General features: G+C 33.3%; 1 protein-coding gene across 8 annotated transcripts in view; it reads left to right on the top strand.

Moving 5' to 3' along the window:
- Positions 1-24,535, top strand: part of fat3a (FAT atypical cadherin 3a) — a 181,176-nt gene extending 156,641 nt beyond the window's left edge. For 2 of the 8 annotated variants that reach the window (XM_051128945.1, XM_051128948.1), the window contains 9 exons: positions 108-242; positions 359-516; positions 684-1,152; positions 3,623-3,776; positions 7,699-8,381; positions 13,257-13,367; positions 15,785-15,844; positions 19,024-19,059; positions 20,992-24,535. In XM_051128945.1, the coding sequence (XP_050984902.1) occupies positions 108-242; positions 359-516; positions 684-1,152; positions 3,623-3,776; positions 7,699-8,381; positions 13,257-13,367; positions 15,785-15,844; positions 19,024-19,059; positions 20,992-21,500 (2,315 nt within the window). In that variant the 3' untranslated portion in view covers positions 21,501-24,535. The remainder of the gene's footprint in view (positions 1-107; positions 243-358; positions 517-683; positions 1,153-3,622; positions 3,777-7,698; positions 8,382-13,256; positions 13,368-15,784; positions 15,845-19,023; positions 19,060-20,991) is intronic. The other 6 variants (XM_051128950.1, XM_051128952.1, XM_051128951.1 and 3 more) reach the window with 4 other exon arrangements.
- The last annotated feature ends 956 nt before the right edge of the window (positions 24,536-25,491 follow it).

A 25,491-nucleotide genomic window follows, 5' to 3' on the forward strand; every position in this document is an offset into this window, starting at 1 on the left:
CATTTAAATAAGGCTAGTTCTTCTCATACAATTTGAGGTAACAGGACACCACTATAACAAGAGCCTGTTTGTTTTGCAGTAGTAATTTCACACTGTCTTTCTCTCAGACGGGAGTTGTTCTGCTGCGTCGGAGGTGTGTGCGGATATGAGATGCCCCGGTGACATGCAGTGTGTGGGAGCGGACAACAGCAGGGGGCCGTACGCATGCCAGTGCCCACAGGGCAAACTCGGAGAGTGTGCAGGTACTTTATAACCCCTGTGTGTGAAAGCTCTTTATGTTGTGAGATATAATGTGGCACTTTCTCAAAATAAGAGCTATTTCCTTTCCAGTGACTGATGTTTTGTATATGTTGTTCAGGACACACCTCTCTGAGCTTCTCTGGTAACAGCTATATCAAGTACAGAGTGACGGATGGAGAGAGAAGTGGAGAGATGAAGTTAGCGCTCCGCATCAGAACGCTGCAGAGCAAAGGAATCATTATGTATACGCGTGCAGATCCATGTAGCGTGTTGAAGGTATACATGATATAACACACACTTATATGTCCATAGGATTCATATATTTTGTTCTAATGCTTTTTTAACATGGAAAGCAAGTGAAAAGAGTTATGGGAGTTATGAGTCCCTGGTTTAGGGAATTGCAATCACATTCAATACTGACTGTATCTGCATTTGATTGACAGATCGAAGAGGGAAAGCTGTGGTTCCAGTTGGATTGCGGCAACAGTCCTAGGAGCATCGGGATCTCCGGCCGTCTGGTCAATGACGGGAACTGGCATCACGTTGTCCTGGAGTTGCGTGGAAACTACAGCAGCCTCTCGCTAGATGACATGTATGTGGAACGCCGACTGGCCACGACTAAATACCGACCTCTGGGAGCAGATTTATCTATTTATTTTGGAGCGCAGGTGTCTCCTTCTGATGCTCGTAGCTTGACGGAAAGGAAGGGACCGCGGGTCACCAACGGCTTTCAGGGCTGCTTAGACTCTGTGGTTCTTAACGACAACGAACTCCCGCTGCAGAACAAACGCAGTCCTTATGCCGAGGTGGTGGGACTGACGGATCTCAAATTGGGATGCATTCTTTATCCGGACGCGTGTGTCGCTCAGCCCTGCCTCAACGGCGCCACCTGCGTCAGCCTGCCGTCTGGAGGTGAGAGAGAGTTAGGAAATGTCTGTTTTTAGGATTGTGCCATGATTCATCTTAATGTTATAATTAATCCTCCTGGTTGCCTCAATTACTCTCCAGTTAATCTGCTTCTGTGATGTAATTATCTGGTTAATAAGCTTTGCTCAGTTTTGGCTTAAGTCAAATCAGCTCCGCCTCTGTCTGCTGAGTGAAGCTCTAATTCACATCTACTGTGTCTGATGGAGACCAAATGACCAATTATGATGATTAAATCAGCTCCTGCTTTCCACATGCTCTCTAGTAAATCTCATCTCATCTTTGTGTTTTCTCTCACATCTTCTGTCATCTCCTTTCTTTTTTCCCTTTCTCTTTTCTTCACATCATACTGTCTCATCTCATGCCATGTTTTTATCTAATCTCTTCTTTTTCTCTTCTTGTTGATTCCTTTTTCTCAAGTCTTGTCTCTTCTCAAGTCCTTTCTAGTTTCTTCTCTTCTTGTCTTTTCTCTTTATTTGAAATTTCAGCTTGTCTCATCTTGCTTCTCTTCTCCTCTACTCTTCTTTTCTCTTCTAATTTTTTCTTGTCTCTCGTCATCTCTTTTTGTCTCGTCTTCTTGTCTCCATCTTCCTTCTCTATTTTTACTTCATGCACTCTCTTTCCATTGCATCTGTTTTTGTTTAGTCTCTTCTCATCTCATGCATTCTTCTCTCATGTCATGTCCTCTCTTCTGTCTTTGTCTCTTCTCATTCATCACTGTCTCCTCAAGTCCCATCTGTTTTCAGCTCATGTCCTTTCTAATCTCATTTCTCTTCTCTTCTATCTTTGTCTCTTCTTATTCATCTCTATCTCCTTGAGTCTTCTCTTCTCAGCTCACTTCATTTCTAGTCTTGTCTTATCTCTTCTCTTCGGTCTTTGTCGCTTCTTGTCCGTCACTGTCTCCTCAAGTTCCTTCTCTTCTCAGCTCATGCCCTTTCTTGTCTTGTCTCTTCATTACTGTCTTTGTCTCTTCTCCTCCATCACTATCTCCTCAAGTCTCGTCTCTTCTCAGCTCATGTAATGTCTAGTCTTATCTCTTCTCTTCTGTCTTTGTGTCTCTTCGTCCAACACTGTCTTCTCAAGTCTTGTCTCTTCTCAGCTCATATCCTTCCTAGTCTTGTCTCATCTCTTCTGTCTTCATCTCTTCTCGTCCATCACTATCTCAAGTCTCCTCTTTTCTCAGCTCATGTCCTTTCTAGACTTGTCTCACCTCTTCTCTCCTGTCTGTCTCTTCTTGTCCATCACTGTCTCCTTAAGTCTTGTCTCTTCTCAGTTCATGTCCTTTCTAGTCTCTTCTCATCCCTTCTCTTCTGTCTGTCTTTCTTCTCGACCATCACCATCTCCTCAAGTCTCGTCTCTTCTTAGCTCATTTAATTTCTAGTCTTGTCTCATCTCTTCTTTTCTGTCCTTGTCTCCTCTCGTCCATCCTTCTCCTCAAGTCTTGCCTCTTCTCAGCTCACGTCTTTTCTAGTCTCATTTCTCTTCTTTTGTCTTTGTCTTTTTTCATCCATCACTGTCTCCTTAAGTGTAATCTTTTCTCAGCTCATGTCCTTTCTAGTCTCGTTTCATCTTTTCTCTTCTGTCTTTGTCTCTTCTTGTCCGTCACTATCTCCTCAAGTCTTGTCTGTTCCCAGCTCATCTCTTTTCTAGTTTCATCTCGTCTCTTCTCAGCTCATGTCCTTTCTAGTCTCGTCTCATCTGTCTTTGTCTCCTGTCGTCCATCACTGTCTCCTCAAGTCTCTTCTCTTCTCAGCTCATGTCCTTTCTAGTCTCGTCTCTTCTCTCCTGTCTTTGTCTTTTCGTCTATCATTTTCCCCTTAAGTCTTGTCTCTTCTTCTTTACTTCTCATCTCTTCTAATCTAATATTATTTATTCTCTTCTTATCTTGTCTCCTTGTCATTTCATCTTTTTTCTCCTCTAGTCTCTTATCATTTTTTTTTTCACTATTTTAACATTATATTGTCTCTTCCCATCTCATTTGTTGTAAGGTTTTAATGTCTTCCCATCTTATTTTCTTGTGTCATCCATTCTCATCTCATCTCTTCCCCTTTCTCTCAAGACTCCTAGCGTTTTCCCATCTCCTGTCCTCTCTCCTATTTCTCTTTTCTATTCTTCTGTTCTCATCTATTTTAATCTCATCTATTTTAATCTTCTGACTGTAGTTGTCTCTCTTTAGCTTGTTCACTGGCTCTGATGAATGGAGCAGTGCGTTGTGGGAGTTGCAGTGTGTTGCCGTACGCATCTTCTTTGTAAAGGTCGTTTGTGCAGGAGTGTCTGGCAGACGTGTGTGCGCGTGTCTGTTTGTTTGTTTGTTTTTTTTTGTGGGGAGACCTGATAAAACCAGCGCACTGTTTACTCACTGACATTTTCCACGCGATTTCCCACCGGCGTGTGAGTGTGTGTCTGTGCGATTGTTTTGCAATTCATGAACAAACAATCTCTCGTGTGTCTCTCTCAGGTTATTCCTGCAGTTGCAGCGCTCTGTACACCGGAGGGCGCTGTGAGACCGAGATCAGTGTCTGCATGCCAAACCCGTGTCAGAACGGCGGCGTGTGTAAACCCATCGGAAATGCCTTCATCTGCAGCTGCAAGAGAGGATACACCGGCGTAACGTCAGTTTACCAGCATTTCAGCTACTTTGGGCTTTAGTTATTCAGCTTTTGATCCCAAAACATACTATATTATGTTTTAAAGAATTTATTTACTTCATACACACTCAGGAAGTAAGACGTTTTTCTAATAAAGGATTTGTTTAAGAATTAATAATAATATTAGATGTAGTAATTATGTATTATAAAATATATTTATGAATAAATGTAAAATATATTTGTATTAAATATATATATATAATATTTATATAGAGAGAGAACATGCACTTATATTTATAAATATATTTTTTGTTTTAATATGTGTCATATTTTAAATATATAAATGTAAATTCATTGTAAAACTGTAATATTAATAGGTGCATGTATATTCAGATTAATAATTAATTGTAATAATTTAGGCATATGTAAATTGAAAATAATTCTATATTAAATTTAATTATTATTTGGACTTATTTCATATATTACCAAGTCTATATTCTTTCTCTCACTTTCTCTCTCTGTTGATAAATGAACAGATATGTTATTTAGACATATATATTAACATTTTTAAATGTAATATATTGTAAAATTGTAATATTATTAGCAAAATTAAGTTTACCAGAGGTTTATGTATATTTAAATTTATAATAATGTTAATAGTTTTAGCGTATATAAATGTAAAATTATAAAATTTGGACTTGTCATTATTATTAATAATAATAATAATAATTATTATTATTATTATTACTATCATTATTTTATTGTATTGTATTTTATTTATTTTATTTTATTTTTTTATATTTCATATATTACCAAGTCTGTATTCTTTCTCACTCTCTCGATATATATATATATATATATATATATATATATATGTATATGTATATATATATATGTATATGTATATATTTAATTTATTGTAAAATTGCAATATTATTAGCAAAATAATGACACCAGAGGTATGTGTATATTTTAATTTATAATAATGTTAATAATTTTAACATGTATACAAATTTAAAATGATCACATTTTAACTTAACTATAAATAATAATAATAATTATTATTATTATTATTACTATTATTATTATTATGTTATATCTTTTTATGTAATAATAATATATACTATTATATTTTATTGCAATTTTTATATATTGTATAACAGGTCAATATTCTTTCTCTCTCCACACACACACTTATATATATATATATATATATATATATATATATATATATATATATATATATATATATATATATATATATATATATATGTTAGTCAACAAGCGTCCTAATTTTGTGTTATGTTCTTTTTGTGTAGTCGATGACGCTGTGTGTGTTTGACGTACATAGTCAATTAGACTATTGAACTTCCAAAGTCAAGAGCTGCCAACAATTTAATAACCAGCGTCTGTTCGTTTCTAAAACATATACACAAGTCTGTCTGTGTTGGCAGCACACCATGAAAAACTGGCAGAGGCTTAGCACTGATTTGCTTGCCATGTTCACATACATATTCATACTTGCATGTCCTCCATGCACATACAGCGGGTGTAGTGCATTTTCCTGTTGTCTTCACTGAATGGTCTGTGGCCACAAGATGGCGGCATCAGTCTATCCGTGTATGAGCAGCATTAGTCTTTTTTTAAAGATCATTTCAAGCCTCCCTCTGCATAGAGGAGATTATACTGCTGCAGTCTCTCTTGGCTTATGCTAATGTAGTTCATTACAGACCACAGACACTTTTATTTGGTCTTTTAGCACTTTTGAGGCACAGACATCAGAACTCTTTAAACGCAGCCTTTCATGCACCCGCAGAGTCTCTTTAGTCACACCTGGGACTCACACACTCACTCACACACACACACACACACTTGCTTCACAGGAAGCATATGGGCACATTAAAGACATAATGAAATGAACATTTGTCATCCATTATGCTGCATATCACTATAATGTGTTATTAATTATTGTATTAATTATTATATAATGTGTTACTAATTATTTGCACATGTTTTCCAGAAATTAATCGCAATTAATCGCTATTAATACAACCTAACTTTATATTTTATATAATTAATTATTCACATATTTTTCCGCAAAGTAATCAGGATTAGTCCTCATCAATCCCACCTAACATTATATTTTATATAACTAATTATTCGCACATTTTTCCGGAAATTAAAGGTTTTTTTAAAGGAAATTAAACATTAAAGTTTTTTAAATATACTTTTATACTGCAATAATGTCCCATTCAGTCTACAAATTAACGTTGAAACAACATAAAGACAGTATATTTTTAATATTTGTTAAATAATTTGTTAAATAAAAATTGAGAGCTATCACTTTTAACATTTATTGGACTTCTAATTTATTAAAATTCTAATTTAAGTGAACTTAAAACTGTCTTAAATATTAAATAGTATTATAATAAATATTAAATATAAAAAACTAAATAAGTTAAATGAAAACAAATATTTAAAAACATTATTTATTTTAACTTATTTTATTTCATCTATTTCAGCTTGTTAATAATAATTGAGAGCTATCACTTTTAACATTTATTGGACTTCTAATTTATTAAAATTCTAATTTAAGTGAACTTAAAACTGTCTTAAATATTAAATAGTATTATAATAAATATTAAATATAAAAAACTAAATAAGTTAAATGAAAACAAATATTTAAAAACATTATTTATTTTAACTTATTTTATTTCAGCTATTTCAGCTTGTTATTTTAAATTTTCTTCTTTTTTTTGTTTAGGTACTAAAATAACTAAAACAAAATAAACGAAAACTAATAAATAAAAATGATATATACATATAAATAAAACTAATACAAATGGCAAACACAAAACAAAATTACAAAAACTTTAAAGTGAAAACAGAAAATATAAAAATAAAATATGCTGAAAATTAAAGTACTGTAGTATATCAAATATACTGAAAAATGTATATAAAATGTTTATAATTTAATATATACATGTATATATAGACACACACACATATATAATTTAATATAGAATTTAATCATATTAAACATAAAAATGTTAATGTTAAAATTATAACTTCTAATTTAAGTTAACTTAAAACAATCTTAAATATTAAGTAATATAATATTAAATCATATTAAAATTAATTATTTTATTTCAACATTTTTTTTCTAGTTCTAAAATCTAAATACACAAAAACTAAGTAAAAATGAATACAACATTTATAAACAAATAAAACTAATAAAAATGACAAAAACAAAACAAACTTTACAACTTTACAAAAACATCTATATAAAAATATATACAATTTAATATATACATGTGTATATATAGACACACATAAATAATATAATATATTAAATATAAAAATGTTTTATACACAATTATTGTATTTTTGTTGCATTAATATAATATTTTTTCTCATCTGTGTGACCTTGGTTGCCTCTAAACTGTTTATTAAGCATTGAAAGTTGGATTTTGATTAAAATTTTATGAAAAAGCCCAGTGATATTATTTATGGAAGTAAACAAGGTCAAATTCGATTTCACATTGTCTTCAGTGGATCTTTGAAACATGGTGATTAGCTCCCAAAAATGGCTGAAAACAAAAGTTGATTTTTTCCGTCCTAACCAGCTGTGACAGTTTGCATGGTTTCAACGAAATCTCACAGCTCCCAAATCCAGTTCCAAACATCTAATAAAAATATATTCCAATTGACTGTTATTGTGTGGTGTCTCCCAGCGTTTTCACTTTCGCTGTAGACAGACGGATTACTTCAGGCTGTAAACGTATCCCGTCATGCCAGCTTTCAGACACAATGTCAGTTTTTTTATAGACTGATGCATTTCTGCCGAGTCACAATAAATTTTACAGCAGGTCAAGGACACTAAACTGATGCAGTAAAAACCCAGTGGGCCACAGTAACCATTGAGTGTTTTTTTTCTCCTCTGCAGCTGTGAAGAGGACGTGAACGAGTGTGAACGCGAGCTCTGCGAGAACGGCGGCGTGTGCGTCAACACTTTCGGCTCGTTCTACTGCAACTGCACGCCGGGTTTCGTGGGCAGCGCTTGTTCGGTTCGTCCCGTGCTTGTTCCGGATATGCAGGCCGGCCACGCCTACGTTGGGAAGGAGGAGCTTATCGGCATCGCCGTCGTGCTTTTTCTCATCCTCACCCTCATCCTCCTATTCATCGCCTTTCGGAAGAAGGTCTTCCAGAAGAGCTATTCCCGGAATAACCTTTCTATGGTTCAGGATCCAGCTACGGCCGCTCTGCTGCACAAAGCCAACGGTGGCCACTATCCGCCGCTACGCTGCGCCATCGGAGAGCCAATCAGCTTGTACACGGAAGGAGGTCTGTCCGGTCCGCCTCAGGTTCCCGTCAGGCCGATGGCGTACACGCCGTGTTTTCCCGGAGACCCTAGGGGAACCCTGGAGAAACGGCCAGGTGACGGCCGAGGCCCGGAGCTGACGGAAATGAGCACGTTCCATCCGTCGGAGTCGCCACGGATATTGGGCGGGACCAACCGGAGGGGCGTGGTCGTGTGCAGCGTGGCGCCGAATTTGCCGCCTGTTTCGCCGTGCCGGTCTGACTGTGATTCCCTACGGAAGAGTCCCTGGGAAGATGAGGGTGAGACAGGTATCTCCATTCATGTTGTGTTTGTCATATCAGAATATGTGAGCGGATTGCAGTGACCGTTATTATTCACTCCGCTCCGAATCCACTCCAGGATTTCAATTTGCAGCTAGAGCACAGCTTCGATTTTACTCCATAGCAGAATTTCCACACAGTTACTGCTTTGCACATTTTTAATTATAATTTTAATATAATATATGAATATAATATTAATAGCAGACGAACAATAGTAACTATATTCCAACTTTTAATTTGGAAAAAAATAATGTCAAGATTAATAATTAAATAACAGTCAATAATGTCAACACTATTCACATCAAATGATCAACATCAAATTATAAATTTTCACTTTTCATTTTTCTTTCTAGTATTTCACAAATTCTATTTTTCTTTTATTAAATTAAAACACATTTACCAGTGCAATATTAATGTCAAACGAACTCGTAATTTTTTCATTCATTCAAAAAAGAGCACCAAATGAAGAGTATAATAATAATAATAATAACAACAATAATAAAAATAATTATAATTATAAATATAATAATTATTATTATTAGCATGAGCATTATTATTAATATTTTAAATGGCTATTTGTTTAGTATTAATATAATAACTAAACATATTGTACATTTAATACACTTTATTGTCCAACAATATATTTCCCAGTTTTTACAATGAAAAAATATTTATAAATGTAATTTTGTTTTCATATTTTAAATTATTTTAATGTTAATAGCTGGAAAATTATAGTAATGTTGCATGTATGTGCTTGTGTGATTTTTAATAAATTTAGCATTTATCCAATAAAAAAACCCAAATTAAGCATGTATATTATTAATATTTACTGAACATTTTGTATATTTAATACACTTTATTTTTTAGTAATGTATTTTCCAAACTTTTTTCTATTGATAAATATTTGTAATGTAATTTTATTTTCATATATTAAGTTATTTTATTGTTAATAGCTGGAAAATGATAGTATCGTTGCATGCTTGGGCTTGTGCAAATAATTTTAAATACATTTTGCATATTTTCAATTAAAAAAAACATTAAGAATATTCAAAGGAAATTATTATTATTGTTGTTGTCATTTTAAAATGCCTATTTGTTTATTATTAATATTAACTAAACATTTTGTATATTTAATACACTTTATTTTTCAGTAATATATTTCCAAACTTTTTTCCACTGAAGAATGTTCATAAATGTATTTTTATTTTCATATGTCAAATTATTTTAATATTAATAGCTGGAAAATGATAGTAATGTTGCATGTATTTGCTTGTGTTAAAATACATGTTGCATATATCCAATTTAAAAAACACCCCAAATTAAGAATATTCAAAGAAAAAATATTTAATATTATTATTTTTATTCAATTGCTAATTTGTTTATAATTAATATTCAGTAAACATTTTGTGTATTTAATGCATTTTGTTTTCCAGTAATATATTTCCCAATTTTTTTCCAATGAAAAATGTTCATAATTGTAATTCTATTTTCATATATTAAATAGTTTTAATATTAACAGCTGGAAAATTACAGTAATGTTGCATGTATGTGCTTGTGCAAATAATTTTAAATACATTTTGAATATATCTAATTGAAAACACCCCAAATTAGGAATATTCAAAGAAAAATTATTATTATTATTATTATTATTATTATTATTATTGTTATTTCAAAATTCTCACTCATCCATCATCAATTTTTACTAGACATAATATTTACCAATTAATATTTCCTGAATTCCATAGTCTGTTTCAAATTGTGTGTGAATTATTGCCAACATCAGTTGCAGATATTAAAGTGTATTGTGGCTGTGATGGAGTGCTATGGGAGCGAGAACACGCTGACCCTCTCATTAAAAAAAAAACAAAAAAACATCTCTCGCTCCAGGCAAAATCATGCAACTCCTCTCCGCATCGCTCACATACTCGAGTGTGTTTGCACGCATAGGTTTATGCATGTTTATGTGTTTGCCAGTGTGAATTTATCAGACGGCTTTGATCAGTTCATGCCCGCCAACTGTGAAATCCATCTTTCCCTTAACATGTTTTATTTAAACGTCGCATTTAACTGCATTTAACCTCACGCAGCTCAAAGATTGGCCGAGATCACTGCCGTTTCTCACACACACACACATATATGCTCGTATCTCAGTAACCCCCCTGAGGCGTTTTGGCATGCACATTTTGATATTCAGACTCTTAATGAACTCTACGCCAACACTAGCAATGCCACAGCATTCAAAACGTACGCAGATGTATCAATGGTAAAGAGACCTATGACTGTTTTCAGCATAGATAACGCGACCTGCTGCCAGATTTCACGTTATCAGTATATGCAGTGGCACTTTTATCTTCTTAAACTCGGCTCCGTCTCCTGCTGTGACAGTTTAGGCAGAAGCGCACAGGATCTGGAGGGAAAAAAGCTTATATTTGTTGAAACTGTTTCCACCTGCAGCTTCCCACTAGCTAAGTTCATCTTTGCTAATGGTGTTTTCTGTAAATCAAATCAAAATACTGTTTCATATGAGGGTTACAGATGAAATTGAAAACCAAGCTGCACGTGGAAACAGTTTTTCAGATTTTGCTGCGTATAAATGTTGCTTTTTATAATTCAAGTCAAAAATCATTTGAAAATTACATGAAAATAGACCCATAATTCTATAAACAGGTCCTTGCAGAATAAGCAGAACTCTTCATAATTGAAATACCTTTCATTAAAGTTCTATACATCCCTTGTTTATCTATTTATTTAACTTTTTTATTCTCCACAGTTCAGAGATATAAATTCAGAATTGAGATACAAACTCAGAATTATGAGATACTCAGAATTGAGGTATAACTCAGAATTGAAAGATATAAACTCAGAATTATGAGATATAAACTCAGTTATGAAATGCAAACTCAGAATTTTGAGATATGAATTGAATTATGAGATATAAGCTTAGAATTATGAGATACTTAAAATTAAGATACAAATTCAGAATTATCAGTTACAATAAACAACTCTAACTGTATATCTCAAAATTATGATTGTTTTTCTACAGTTAAGAAGAATAAACTCAGAATTGTGAGATATGAACTCAAAATTATGAGATATAATCTTAAAATTATGAAATACTCAGAATTGTGTGATATGAACTATTATACAAACTCAGAATTGTGATACAAACAAAGAATTATGATATGAACTCAGAATTATGAGATACTCAGAATTGTAAGATATAAACTCATAATTATGAATTGTAAACTCAGAATTTATAAGATATAAACTCAATTATGAAATGCAAACTTTTGAGATATAAACTCAAAATTTGAAACAAATTCAGAATTGAGAGAAACAAACTCAGAATTATGAGATATGAACTCAGTATTATGAGATAAAAACTCAAAATTAGATATAAGAATTGTGAGATATATACTCAGAATTATGAGAGATATAATTTCAGATATAAATTCAGAATTCTAAAAGCTATAATCACAGATATAAACTCAGAATTGTGAGAAATGAACTCAGAATTGAAATACATATGAATTCACAATTATGAGACACAAACTCAGAATTATGAGATATAAACTCAGAATTGCGAGCAAAACAGTCAGATTTCTGAGTTTGCATCTTACAATTCGGAGAATTTAAAATTCCAAAAAGAACTGAACCCAACTTTTATCTAATTTGTACTTGTGCCATGTAGGCAAATTTTTAACAATTGTACACTTGGCAGCTTATTCAGACTAAGAAAGCTGCCAACTTAGACAGGAAGAGACCATCTGTCCAACATATACCGATGTTTATGAGTGTGTAAACCCAAAGTCAGGCTATGAAGGAGACCGTACATCTCAAGATTGCATAGGTTACTTGCTCCAAAGCATCATTTATATTTTAAACATATATATATATATATACATATATGTGTGTGTGTGTGTGTGTATATATATATATATATATATATATAATTTTTTTTTTTTTTTTTTTTAATACATATTTTCTATTGTAATGCATTTTAAAATGTAGTTTATTCCTGTGAAGCTGAATTTTCAGCAGCCATTACTACAGTCTGCAGTGATTTTTCTTCAGGATTTATCAAAATAGCAACCTTTTGTAATTTATAATGTATATCCTGTTTTTTTTTTATCAATTCAGTGTGTCCTTGCTAGATAAAAGTATTCATTTCTTTTGCAACTTTTGCATTGATTCTCATTGTAGCAGCCTGGGATCTTAAACATGATTTTATTTCCTCAAGGAGCAATAATCTAACATTTTTATACATCTGTTGGCATTTTTGTGTGCCTTATGCATCATTCAATCTGTGAGCGGCCCACAGGAGTGCTTTTGAGAGTCAAAACAATGGAAAAAATCCAAGTAAAAGCATTTCCCCTAAAGACTCAATATAAATCTTCACTTCGATAAATACTAGAGGAGAGCGGTTATGGAAGTATGTACTGCATATAGGGTCCCTTTAGTGTAGAAGCTGATGGGAAAAGCCATTCCCCCGCTGGTATTAAATTTTCCTCATCTGAATCCTCCGAGGCTTTTTACCATCTATAATTACTTCATTTTTCATTTTCTTGTGGTTTGCGGTGTCCTTCGTTCAAACCCTCTTAGGTCCTAAAAATCTCCACCTGTGAAATACGAGACAATTATACGCAGCTGTTATAAGCAGCCGTTTCCGTGACACCATTAAAGGAAAGATCAAAGGAAAAATGTCCGGGAAAAGAAAGAAATTAAAAGGCAAACATCAGAGAGAGCACTTCTCGGATACAGAATGGCGTGGAGATTCGCCCGCAGCTGTGATTCAGAAAACACGTGTGTGTGTTTACTGTAAGTGAAGCTGTGATTGGTTGACATGCTGATCTTTGTGTTTAGGGAAAGTGGATTTGCTGGAAGAGGTCACATGTTTCTCTGGCAGTAACAAAGGCAGCAATTCTGAGGTCCAGTCGCTGAGCTCCTTTCAGTCTGATTCCTGTGATGATAACGGTAAGCCCTGAGAGTGTGTGTGTGTTTACTGGTGCTTCTACTCATCATAAAAGGATAAAACAACATGCGTCTTTCCTTAGGACTCTTCATGCAGTCATCCTCATTGCCAATTTATAAATTTACTACATATTTTAAGATTTTTTTGAGATGGTTGTGAGAGTTGTGTGGGTTTGTGTGTTGCTGCTTTCAAGTCTAACCTAATGCTCTTTTTTTTTTTTTTTTACAAACTTTAATATAGCAAAAAAAAAAAAAAGTAACAATTTAACACATTAGCATTGAACTTGCACTGCTTAAATCATCCCAGACTGTTTGAGCTATGAATAAACCCCAAATATGCAGAGATCTGTTGCCTAATAATCATTGTTTTATTATAATAAATACCAATTTTTAAATATTTATTTTAAAACCAAAAAAATATGTGTGTGTATATATATATATATATATATATATATATATATATATATATATACTGCTATGTTCCCCCGATTTTGAACTTCCAAAATGCAGTTTACATGCTGCTTCAAATGATCCCAAATGCAGTTGTAAACGATCCCAGCCGAGAAAGAAGGGTCTTATCTAGCGAAACGATTGGTTATTTTCATAAAAATAATACAATTTATATACTACTTAATGTCAAACAGAGAAAATAGTTGAGGGAGAAAATACGATTGGAGTTTTTCGACATACCCTAACGGTCTTGAGTCAGAATACACAGAGTTCAGGGAGAGCGAGACGAGCGTTTGAGATGAAAAGGTATTATTTAAATTGTATTTTTTAATGAAAATAACTGATCGTTTTGCTGGATAAGACCCTTCTTCCTCGGCTGGGATCGTTTACAACCGCATCTGGGATCGTTTGAAGCCGCATTTAAACTGCATTTTGAAAGTTCAAAATCGGGGCACCATATCAGTCCATTATGTGGAGAAAAATCCTGAAATGTTTCCTCAAAAAACATAATTTCTTTACGACTGAGGAAAGAAAGACATGAACATCTTGGATGACAAGGGGGTGAGTACATTATATGTGAATCTTTGTTTTGGAAGTGGACTTCTCCTTTAATTTGGACAACTTTAAAGACGATTTTCTTAATATTTAGATTTTTTTGCACCCTTAGATTCTTAGACCCTTAGATTTTATTATATATATAATAAAAAATAATATAATTATAATTTTTAAGATTTTTTTTTTTGTTTAACTGTATAATAATCAATATGCCAGATTGATAATTATACTTTAATATACTTTAATTATTGCTTTAAATCTGTTTATGACACCAAATAATCATAGTAGGACTATGATCATTAAAACATGTACACTGTAAGAAATAAAAAATACAATTTGTTGAGTCAGTTTAAAATAATTTGTTACCCTGCTGCCTTAAAATAAGTATAATTTAACATTTCAGGTTGAATCAACTTTTGAGTTGACTGAACTTAAAATTTTAAGGCAGCCAGGTTACAAATTATTTTAAGTTGACTCAACAAATTGTTTTTTTACAGTGTACATGAATGTTTTAATAATAATAAAATTAATATACAACATTTCTAAAAATTTAATTATTATAATAAATAATGAACATAATAATAATTAATAATAATTTATAACAAATATTTCTCACATATGTACATGTATGTTTGTGTATTTATATATACTTATAAATATGTACAGTACACACACATATATTAACAAATAAACGTACATGTAAACATAAACTTTTATTTTGGTTGTGATTAATCATGATTAATTAAAAAGCCCTAAAATAAATTATTGTTATTATTAATATTATTATTATTTAACAACAATAAATATTAATAAAAAATTTAGACATCTCTTAGGCATGCATGACTGTTATTTAAATAGTTAATTAATTTAATTAATATATACTTTATGCAAGCATTTAAATATTAAATCCTATCGAATAAACAGCTGTCGTTGTATGCTATCCTTTAGAAACTCACCAGAAGACATTTATCGGATGACCTTGTATTAAAAGACTATCTGGTTAAGTAGAAAAGTGTTAATATCAGAAACTGTTTATCTGTCCGTCTCAGTCAGTCTTATTCCACCATGAAATCCCTGTTAAATACGACATTGTAGTGACTTTAATTTACACTCAGCTTGTGAATTTGTGATAAGATTTGAATGCAGCAGGTGTGTTTGTGCGTGTGTGTGTGTTGCTCACATCATCACCATCTCTCCTCAGATTCGCTGGAATGATGTCATGCTTGCCTTTCATTGGTCACAGCTAAATTCATCCGCAGCCAATCAGGCCACAGAAGCTTCTGCAGTGGACCAACAGTGTTACAGAAATTGTGGAGTTGATTCTTCTGTTTGATTGGTCTGTGGCTCAGTTTGGTGAATGCGTGTGTGTGCGTGTGAACGTTTCTGACCGGTCTTCATTGCTTTCTCTTTCCAAGCTTCCATAGTGACGGTAATTCGGCTGGTCAATGATGCAGTCGACACGATTGAAAATGAAGGTACTCTTTCCCACCGCTGGACTCTGAAGCATCTTCCTTAAAAGCGCTTGAAGACTCATGCACAAATCTTGAAAAACACACTCTCTTTCTTTCTCTCTTTTTGTTCTTTACACACATTTACTTAGAAGTCTACATGTGGAGCATAAGCTTTTATTAGGGCTGTCATTCAATTAAATAATTAATCTTATTGTATGCAGATTAATCATTTGAAGTATTCATGATTAATTGCATATCAATATTTCATAAGAAAAGCCCTGAAGTAAAGATCATTAAAATTTTATTCAGTGTCCATTTCACATTAATATGTATTTTTTTTATAATCATCCAACATTAGTTAAATTTATTTTCATCCCTCTTTTTAATATAATAGATTATTATATTAAAAACCCTTTCCCTTAAAACTTTTAGTCTGCAGTCATTATAATTTTATTTTATATTAGTTTTATTTCTAAATTGGCTTTTTAGCTGAGTGCATTCTCAAAGGGTTTTGTCAGTTTTAGCTTTGTTCTTCTCATTTCTTCCCCAAACTATAGTTAAGTACACTACAAAGTAACTTTGCATTATTAAATACTAAGTGTGCGTGTGAGCGCGACAGCATTACTCATGAGAAGGAACGTCACCCCAGTCAGCAAGATGATCCAGCAAACACACACACACACACTCGAGTCCCTGCTTAGATATTTTCGCTGACAAACACACACCTACAAACACATCCCCAGATCATATATTACGCAGAACGGAACAGCGCAAATCTTGCAAACACGCACACACGCGCATACACACACGTTTGAAGTTGTAAAGAAAGCTTTTCAAGTGTATCTTCAAAGCTAGACATGCTAAAGTAATGTAGGCTGATGAGCTTGTTTGAGCTTTTTCCACTTGTCCTTTGATTTAGAGGTTGTAAATCTCACAAACCTCTGAATCTTGAAACTAGTTCACGCTGAGACGTCTCAAAACTAGTTCATATTTACATATTTTTAAAACATTCCTTTATATTGTCAGAGGAGTTTAGTATATTTTAAAGGTTCATGCAGTGTTTTTGTTTCACTGGCCGATACAAAGTTAGCATTAGCATTTCCAAACTGCTCATTTGCTTTAAAACTTACTTTAGTACTATCTATATACTGTTACAGTATTTATTATTTTGAATTAGTTTTTATATATTTATTTAATTTATTGATTGATTTTAATTTTAGTTGTTGCAATTTTCTGCTTTTATTTTTTAACTTTTTTTTTACATTTTTATATTGCTTTATATTTAAGTTTTAGTCATTTTAGTACTTCAAAATGTTAAAATTGTTATTTTTCAGCTCATTTTATTTTATCTAATATATATATATAGAAATGTAATTTGTTGAATGTGGTAATTTTGTGTGTGTGAGTGTGTGAGTGCTTGATTTTCTCAGTAATGGACTCACTTCTCTTGGTCCACATTTAAATGACATTTAAGCTGTGAGCTTAATGACTGGCTACTCAGTCAAACTCACACCGATGAAGATCAAACATGAGCACTTTAATAAGCTAGGAAGGAATGTACACCTTTTTACAGCACCATTCAGTCTCTTTCTGTTTTCTTTCTCTGTTTTCTCTTACCCTTACAAATATTGACCATGGTATTCTTAATTCTCCTAATATACTAGTTACTGTAGTTATTGTTACATAAAAATAAATAATTTAATTTAATAGTAACTGGATGGTTTAATATTTCTATGTAGCTTTATATGTATTTCAGTTTTAGTAACTCAAGAAACCATGTTTAATTTTAAGTTTGAGTAATTTTGTTTTTCACTTTTGTTGTTATTTTGCTTTTTGCTTTTTTTATATGTAGCTTTAATTTATATTTATTTTTAGCAATTTTAGTAATTCAAACTAAAAGAAGCCATGTTTAATTTTTTTGTTGTTTTTTTTTGTAATTTTATGTGCTTTTGTCGTTATTTGTGTTTTTAATATTTCTGTGTAGCTTTAATTTCTATTTTAGATTTAGCAATTTTAGTAACTCAAACTACGAATAAAACAAGTTTCAGTTTTAGTAATTTTGTTATGTGCTTTTGTCATTGTTAGTTGATTTTTTTAAAATATTTCTGTGTAAATTTAATTTATATTGATTTGTTTTTAGTCATTTAAAATACAAATAAACAATGTTTAGTTTTTAGATTAACTTTTAGTAATTTTGTGTTTTGCACTTTGCTTTTTTAATATTTCTGCTTTCTGCGTAGCTTTACTTTATATTTTAGATTTAGTAATTTTAGTAATTCAAACTACTAATAAACCATGTTTAATTTTATGTTTAATTTAAAGTTTTAGTCATTTTAAGTGCATTGTTAGTAGTTTTGAAATATTTCTATGTAGCTTTAATTTATATTTATTTTATTTTTAGTCATTTTAGTCAAAAGAAACGGTTTAATTTTTAGTTTTAGTTATTTTACATGCTTTTGACTGTTCATTGCTGTTTAATATTTTTATGTAGCTTTAATTTAAGCTGCAAATAAACCATGTTTAACTTTTAGTTTAAGTTTTAGTAATTTGATGTGCTATTTGTCATTGTTAGATACTATATTAATATTTCTGTGTAGCTTTAATTAATATTTTAGATTTAGTATTTTTATTCATTCAATTTACAAATAATGTTGAATATATAGTTTGAGTTTTAGTAATTTTATGTTAGTTGCTTTTTAAATATTTATATGTAGCTTTAATTTACATTTATATTTTGAAATTTTAGTAATTCAAACTAAAAGAAACCATGTTTAATTTTTAGTTTTAGCAATTTTATGTGATTTTGTCTTTGTTAGTTTTTTTATATTTCTATGTAGCTTAAATTTGTATTTTAGATTTAGTAATTTTACTAATTCAAACTACAAATAAACCATGTTTTAGTCATTTTAAGTGCATTAGATGTTTTGTAAATATTTCTATGTAGCGTTATTTGACATTTATTTCAGATTTATTCAAAAAAAAAAACAAAAGAAACCATGTTTCATTTTTGTAAGGGTATCACATGCACCAGAATATAGTATAATTTCAGTACGATGAAAGTATAATTTTATAAACATATCTACATGCAATGTTAGCGCATCTGAATATGGTGTTTGTTCACAAACACACAGTTAGGATGGGTTTGGTGCTGACCCACAAATCTGTCTCTTTCTCTGTCTTCCTGCTTCTTTTCTGCCTGCCAGTGTCCGTTATGGATCAAGGTCAAAACTTCAACAGAGGTGATTCACGTTCTCTCTCTCCTGCTTTGTTCAGCTAAATCTCCCAGAGTTCTTGCCCTCCTTCCTTTTCAGACTTTGTTCTCTGTCTATTCCTCCCTCTCTCGCTCTCCCTTTCCGTATTGCTGACAAACTGAGCTATTGCATTCTGGGAAATGTCACATCATCCAGCAGCGAGATGCTCTGTGTCGACACACGCGCACACACACACACACACACACACACACACACACACACACGCACGCACACATCAGAGTACCTGCAGTCCTCCGTCACCTCTTTCCTCTCTTTCTCGTCTGTCTCTTCCCCCGCAGTGCTTCCATTGCTGACTTTGTGTTTTTCTTTTGTTTGATATTGATGTTTTCCGATAGCGAGGATTAGGCCGTGTACAGTGTGTGTGTTCGTGTGCGTGTGCGTCCCTGCGCTTCTGTGTTTTCATGCATCGCTGCATGCAATCCTCACGCTCATTTATTTCGTTTTGCGTTCTTTCTGATGAATGCGTTTCGCTTGTGTCAACAATGTGTCACTGACCTCTGAACCTTGACCTCTTGTCCTGGCTGCGTCTTCGATCACCTTGCAGGCATGTCCACTCACTACAGCAAGACCTGCATGTGGAGATGTTAAGTGTAATGTTTCTGTCCCAAATACCCATAAAAAAACATGGATCACAAATAGGCAACCGAGACTCATTTGAAAAACGTGCCTGTGGCGACATTTCTGAAAAATTATATTAGTTGCTCAGTTTCTGAAACCTTGTGAAGTGAAGTATCCAGGGAGTGGGGAGTGACACTGAAAGTGTTCAATTTCATCCATGTGGTAATGTTTTATTATGTTGGTTGTTGTATGAATTAATGCAGTTCTGAAATGAAATGTCCTGTTATATTAGTATCATTGAGATGCTGCTATAGTTTTAATAGAAGTTAATAAATATATATAAATTATAATTAAAACATACATTCGTATTTTGTTATAATTTGTATTTTTACATTTTGTTTTCATTTCAACATTACTTCGTTTTAATAATTTGTTGTGTTTTTGTTATTTTTTATTATTTTTTAAATATGTCTGTAGTAGTTTTATTCATTTTATTTTAGTTATTTTAGCATATTTCATTTAAAACTAAATTAAAATGAGAAATTTTGCATTTGAAACTAGCTGAAATTAGGTACAGTAAGGTTAGGTTTTTTATCTAAATTCTTTGTTTTTTGTTTGTTTTTTAAGTAACAAAAAAGCAAATGTGAGATTTTTAGTGTTTGAGCTCTTTTATCATCTCTTGTATTTAACGGATTTATACCCAAGCCCTCAGCATCCCAAGTACAATGCTTTACCGGGTGTGCTACTGAGCAAGTTTACTATATATTACACTGAAAAAAATGGTGTAAAATTTACTTTGAAGCAATTTTCACTCAGAAATTGCTAGTAAATTTCACAAATTATTACACAGAAACTGCAAGTAACACAAATTAGGTTAAATAGGGTTAGTTTTTTTTTTTTTTAATCTAATTTTAATCTTTGTATGTTTTTGTGAGATTTTTAGTGTTTGAGCTCTTTTATAATCAGTTTTGTTTAACAGATTCATACCCAAGTCCTCAGCATCCCAAGTACAATACTTTACCGGGTGTGCTATTAGTGCCACTAATGTTCATTTCAGCTGGAAACAGGAATTAATTATATGTATAGGTACATATCGTTCATTTTTTTGGAGGTTTGCAAAACTTAAGGTAGAGGCACGTTTTTCTAATGAGCATGGATTGCAAATGGGACAATCTACGGTCTCAACAAGTGCACTATTTGGGACAGGGCCAATGTCTAACCTGTTAACCTCCCTTCAGAATGACCAAGCATGCAGCCCTACATGATTACGTGGCTACCGAAGGACCCCCTTAGTTGTTTGCGCACTTGATGTTTACTAACTTTGGCTTCCTGTTTCTCCAGCATACCACTGGGACACTTCCGACTGGCTACCGAGCACACGCCTACCTGACATCGAGGAAGTCCCTACCTACGAGACAGGCGAAGTGGGCGTGGCCTTAGAATCTGATTATTACCTTGGCGGATTCGATATCGACAGCGACTACCCGCCTCCTCATGAGGAGGAGTTTATGTCCCAGGACCAGCTGCCCCCGCCCCTTCCCACCGAAGAATACGACACCTCACCCGCCAATCAACCCGTCTCCAGGGAGAGCACTCTGAGCGGAGACCGCAAGCCCCGCCCACACTTCCACCCCAGCCAATACCTGCCCCCGCATCAGCTGCCACTCGGCACTACAGGGGAGGAGTTTAGCACTTTTACAGGGAGGGATGAGCGCCTGTCCGTCAACGCCTCCTCTGCCTCCGACGTTTCCTCGGCGCCCTGTGGGTTTGAAGACTCTGAGACGGGAGGAAGCTTGGATAGTTTGGAGGATGCGCACATGCACATGCATACACAGCAGACTGAGGTCTGATGCGCCAACGGGAACTAAAGACGCAGTGACGTTAAACAAGGACGTGTTTTCCCACATAAAAAACACTAAGCTTTTGCATCTGTCAGTTTCAGGACAGATGCAGCAGATTCGGTCTATGGACTGCCGACGCCGCAGACAGACTCTCAGTGCTGCCCTCTGCATGAGCAGCTCAAATATAAAAGCACAGGAAGTGGCCGGAAGTGATGTCATGGGTGGGGAACATACGATTAAAGCAACAAGAAGCGTCATTGCGAACGGAGACCAATGATCTGTAGACATGTTTTCAGAAAAATCACCTGGTGCATTTCATGGTTCCTTCCAGTTCCTGATTTGTTTGGTGCTGCCCGTTGTGTGTTTGAAATCTGGATCTGTCCTAAAACCTATTGAGCCAACTGCCTAGAAGATATTATGCTGCCTTCTAAGATAAAAATTAGGGGTTGACTGATTATCGGCACCGATATTAAGCATTTTTATGGTTATCGGTGTCGGTCATTTTCAAAACCGATTTGCTGATAATTTAAAAGCATTTAAAGAAAGTTTTCTTGTAGTTAAATTTGACGTTAATTTAAATTTTACACCAGACATATATATATCGGTTCAAAATATCTGTTAATGGTCTATTTGATCTGTAATAATCGGTATCGGCAACAACTCTGAAAAACACATATCGGTCGACCCCTAATACAAATTGTAAGTTAAAATATTTTTCTTTGGCATTTCATAAATTATTATTAATGTAAAAAGAAAAAAATACATACAAATCCTAATGGTAGTACTCAATCAAAATTCTAAAAAATAAAAATAATAATTATTATTATTTGGAATTCCTTTCTTTTGTAGTTACACTTTTTAAAATTATTTATGCAAAAACAAATCTTAGAATTACATATAATAAAGAATGAAAATAAATAATATACTCATAGTAATACCAAACCTACATTAAATTTAGAAATGAAAAAACAGTAAATACAAAACAATAAATTTGTTTTGTTGAAATCCTGTTTACGGAATTTTATTAATTAAAACCCTTTGTACTTACGCTTTTTAAAATTATTTATGCAAAAGCAAAATTTATAATTACATACAATAAAGAAAGAAATGAAACAGTAGACTAACAGTAATACCAAAACTAAGTTTAAATTAGAAATTAATAAGAAAACAGTGTAAATAAGGTAGGAATGCACATGAATGCATTGTGTAAAAAACTGATCCAAGATTTTAGATAAGTCGAGCATTTCATTCAATACTGAAAAATGTGAATAAAAATAGTTAAATATAGTTTACGCAATATTTGTGTGATTTTAAACATATTTTTCTTTGCTGTTCACATCAAACTCTACTGGAATCAGCTGTGACTCACGAAGAAGGAAAAAAACAACAAAACCAGCCTAAGGGGGTTTGCTGGTCTTAGCTGGTTTAAACTGGTTTAACTTTTCTCCCACAACCAGATGTTTACCTAATGTTTCCCATATGCCCAAACCCCCCCTAAAACCATCAAAAATGTCCAGCATGGCCAGGCTGGGACACCAGCCAACCACCTTAGGCTGGTTTCAGCAGTTCTTTAGTTTCAGCAGGGGTGCACTTTGCATCAAACTGGGCAGTTGAGTTGCTTTCTTTGTTCCAAATCGCTCACTTACGAGCGTCCGTTTCAGTATGGATGCTACCTTAGAAGGCAGCTCACTAGGTTTTGGAACAGATCTGGTCTGTGTGCACAGGTGGACATGAATATGAAACAGTTTTCTAAAGCGTAGTCAAAAAGCACACAAGTTTTGTGTATCTTCCCAACTTTTAGTTTTTTTTTTTTTTTTTTTTGCATTGACTTTTTTGCACTAAACCGATAAACACGTTCAGATTTACAGCGGCCCTGTCTTGTCATATTTAAGGCCCTGGACTGGTAGCAGCGTCGTCTTTTGTGTGAAGCATTAGTCGGATCCTGAATAGCACTATTTTTCAAGCCGATCATTTTAGATGAGTGTTTTAATGGAACGTGGGCAACTCTCTTCTGTCACTTGCGTCTCCCCTTTTTTTGTCTTGTGAAAAATCACGATTACATATCAGAAAGCCATAAGCAGAATATCATCAATAACGTTTGTGTGTTCGCAGGCACTTACAATGCAAGAATGACACATGCCTGTAGCATGCAGTCCAAAAAAACTCCTCCGGTTATGAACCGACCCAAACCACAGAAAGGAGTGGAACGAGAGAGTGAAAGCAATAACGGCACGTCAGAAAGAGGGAAATGCCAAGTCCTGAAACAGAATACTGAATAAAAGATGCAGGGAAAGAAAATGTAAAGAAAGTGAAAATCAATAAAATATAAATCAAAATGAGAACAAGGGAGAGAGAGAGGGAAGGAGGGAGGCATGATACTGTGGACCAACTTTGGATTGGAAAGGCGTTTTGGCCTGAAGGGAACAGGATTGAGACATTTGGCGTGAGCTGATTTCAGAGCTTGCACTGTCATTTTGAATGCCATTGGGCGGATCGTTTTTTGTAAAAGCTGTAATTTTGACGTCAATTGTTGTACAGTGTATATAAGTAAGTTGTTCAAATGCAGATTTTGTAGATATTGAACTGCAATCATGGCAGGGTTTGTGCATCCTGCGAGCGTTTGGCGCGGACGAAGAGGACGAACACGCAAACTCACGTACTTTTGCTGGCATTTTTAACAGATGTGCGCATACTTTTTTGCAGCTGGTTTTCACCGCTTTTTACTTTTTTCAGAATATCAGTTTCTCCGCCCATCTTTTTTAATTGTATTTTTATTTTTCCATTTTGCCTTGTTTATATTATAGAAAATGGAATTACTCTGCTCCTGACAGATTTGTGCGGGAGGTTTATTTTTATTAATTTGTTTTAATTTTGTCTTTGAGTCATATTGTTCTGTTGATTGTGTAAAACAGTATTAAAACATGCTTGTTATACATGTAAAAATGCTTTTCTTCACTCCTGCATTTTTGTTTAGTTTGTTTTGTTTGGTGTTTTTTTTAAATCAATGCTAAAATTAAAAAAAAAAGAATATTGATCAAACTGAATATCGCTTTGAAGTTTGTGGGTGATTTGTTAAAGGCAACATTCGTTAATGCTGTAATTGTCTCATAAATGTCTTGATAACTTTTTGCCCTTAGGTTTGGTGAAAAGTGGATAAACCGTTTAGAACAAGTACAAAATTTTGAAAATGTTTGGTATACATTCGACTGTATGAGCCAAGGAATCAGAGAAAAGAAAGATTTTGCTTTTAGACGTTACGGTTTAAAAGTTAGAGAAGAAACTTGAGTGCAAATTTGGCCTGTTTGAGTTAGAGACTTAAAATTTGCTGTGGTTAATGATGAGACTGTTCTCTATCCGTGTGCCAAATTTCATAATTTTCTTGCAAGCGTTTCTATAAGATTCATAACAATATGTTAAACCGTTTGAAAAATACAGCATTTTACTACAAAATTCAAAATGGTCCTCGCTCAAAATGCCTGACATAGGAAAATTTGGTATGGTTTGATTTGGTATGTAACGAGATCACACTTATGATTTTTGTTTAAACTGGTCAGAAATTATAAACAAAAACATCACATTTTTATATCTTTTGACCAGTAGGTTGCTTAGTGCCAAAACTTCTGATGTGCCCTCAGGTAATGCTTGGTATAACACATACCAATTTGGTCTGAATCCGCTAAAGCGTTGCGAAGATATAGCCTCATTCATTTTTGCTTGATTTTCTTAAAATTCGTTAACTTGCTTTTTCTCAAAAAGCTTTTGATAACTTTTGGCCAGCATTGTCTGTCAGAAGATCAGAACTGATTTTTTTGAAAAACAGACAAACCGATTAGAACAAGTTAAAAAAAAAAGTAGATTTTTTCGTAATCTTTACCTTTAGAAATTAACATTTTGATATTCATTTGACTATTCTTTGTCAGTTCATGTTAGTTCGGGTCTAATAAATAAAATTAACAGAACAGAACATGCAAATTTCAATTTAAAATTAAAATAAAGATTT

The sequence above is a fragment of the Labeo rohita genome, chromosome 15 (assembly GCF_022985175.1).
Source record: "Labeo rohita strain BAU-BD-2019 chromosome 15, IGBB_LRoh.1.0, whole genome shotgun sequence".
Lineage (NCBI taxonomy): Eukaryota > Metazoa > Chordata > Actinopteri > Cypriniformes > Cyprinidae > Labeo > Labeo rohita.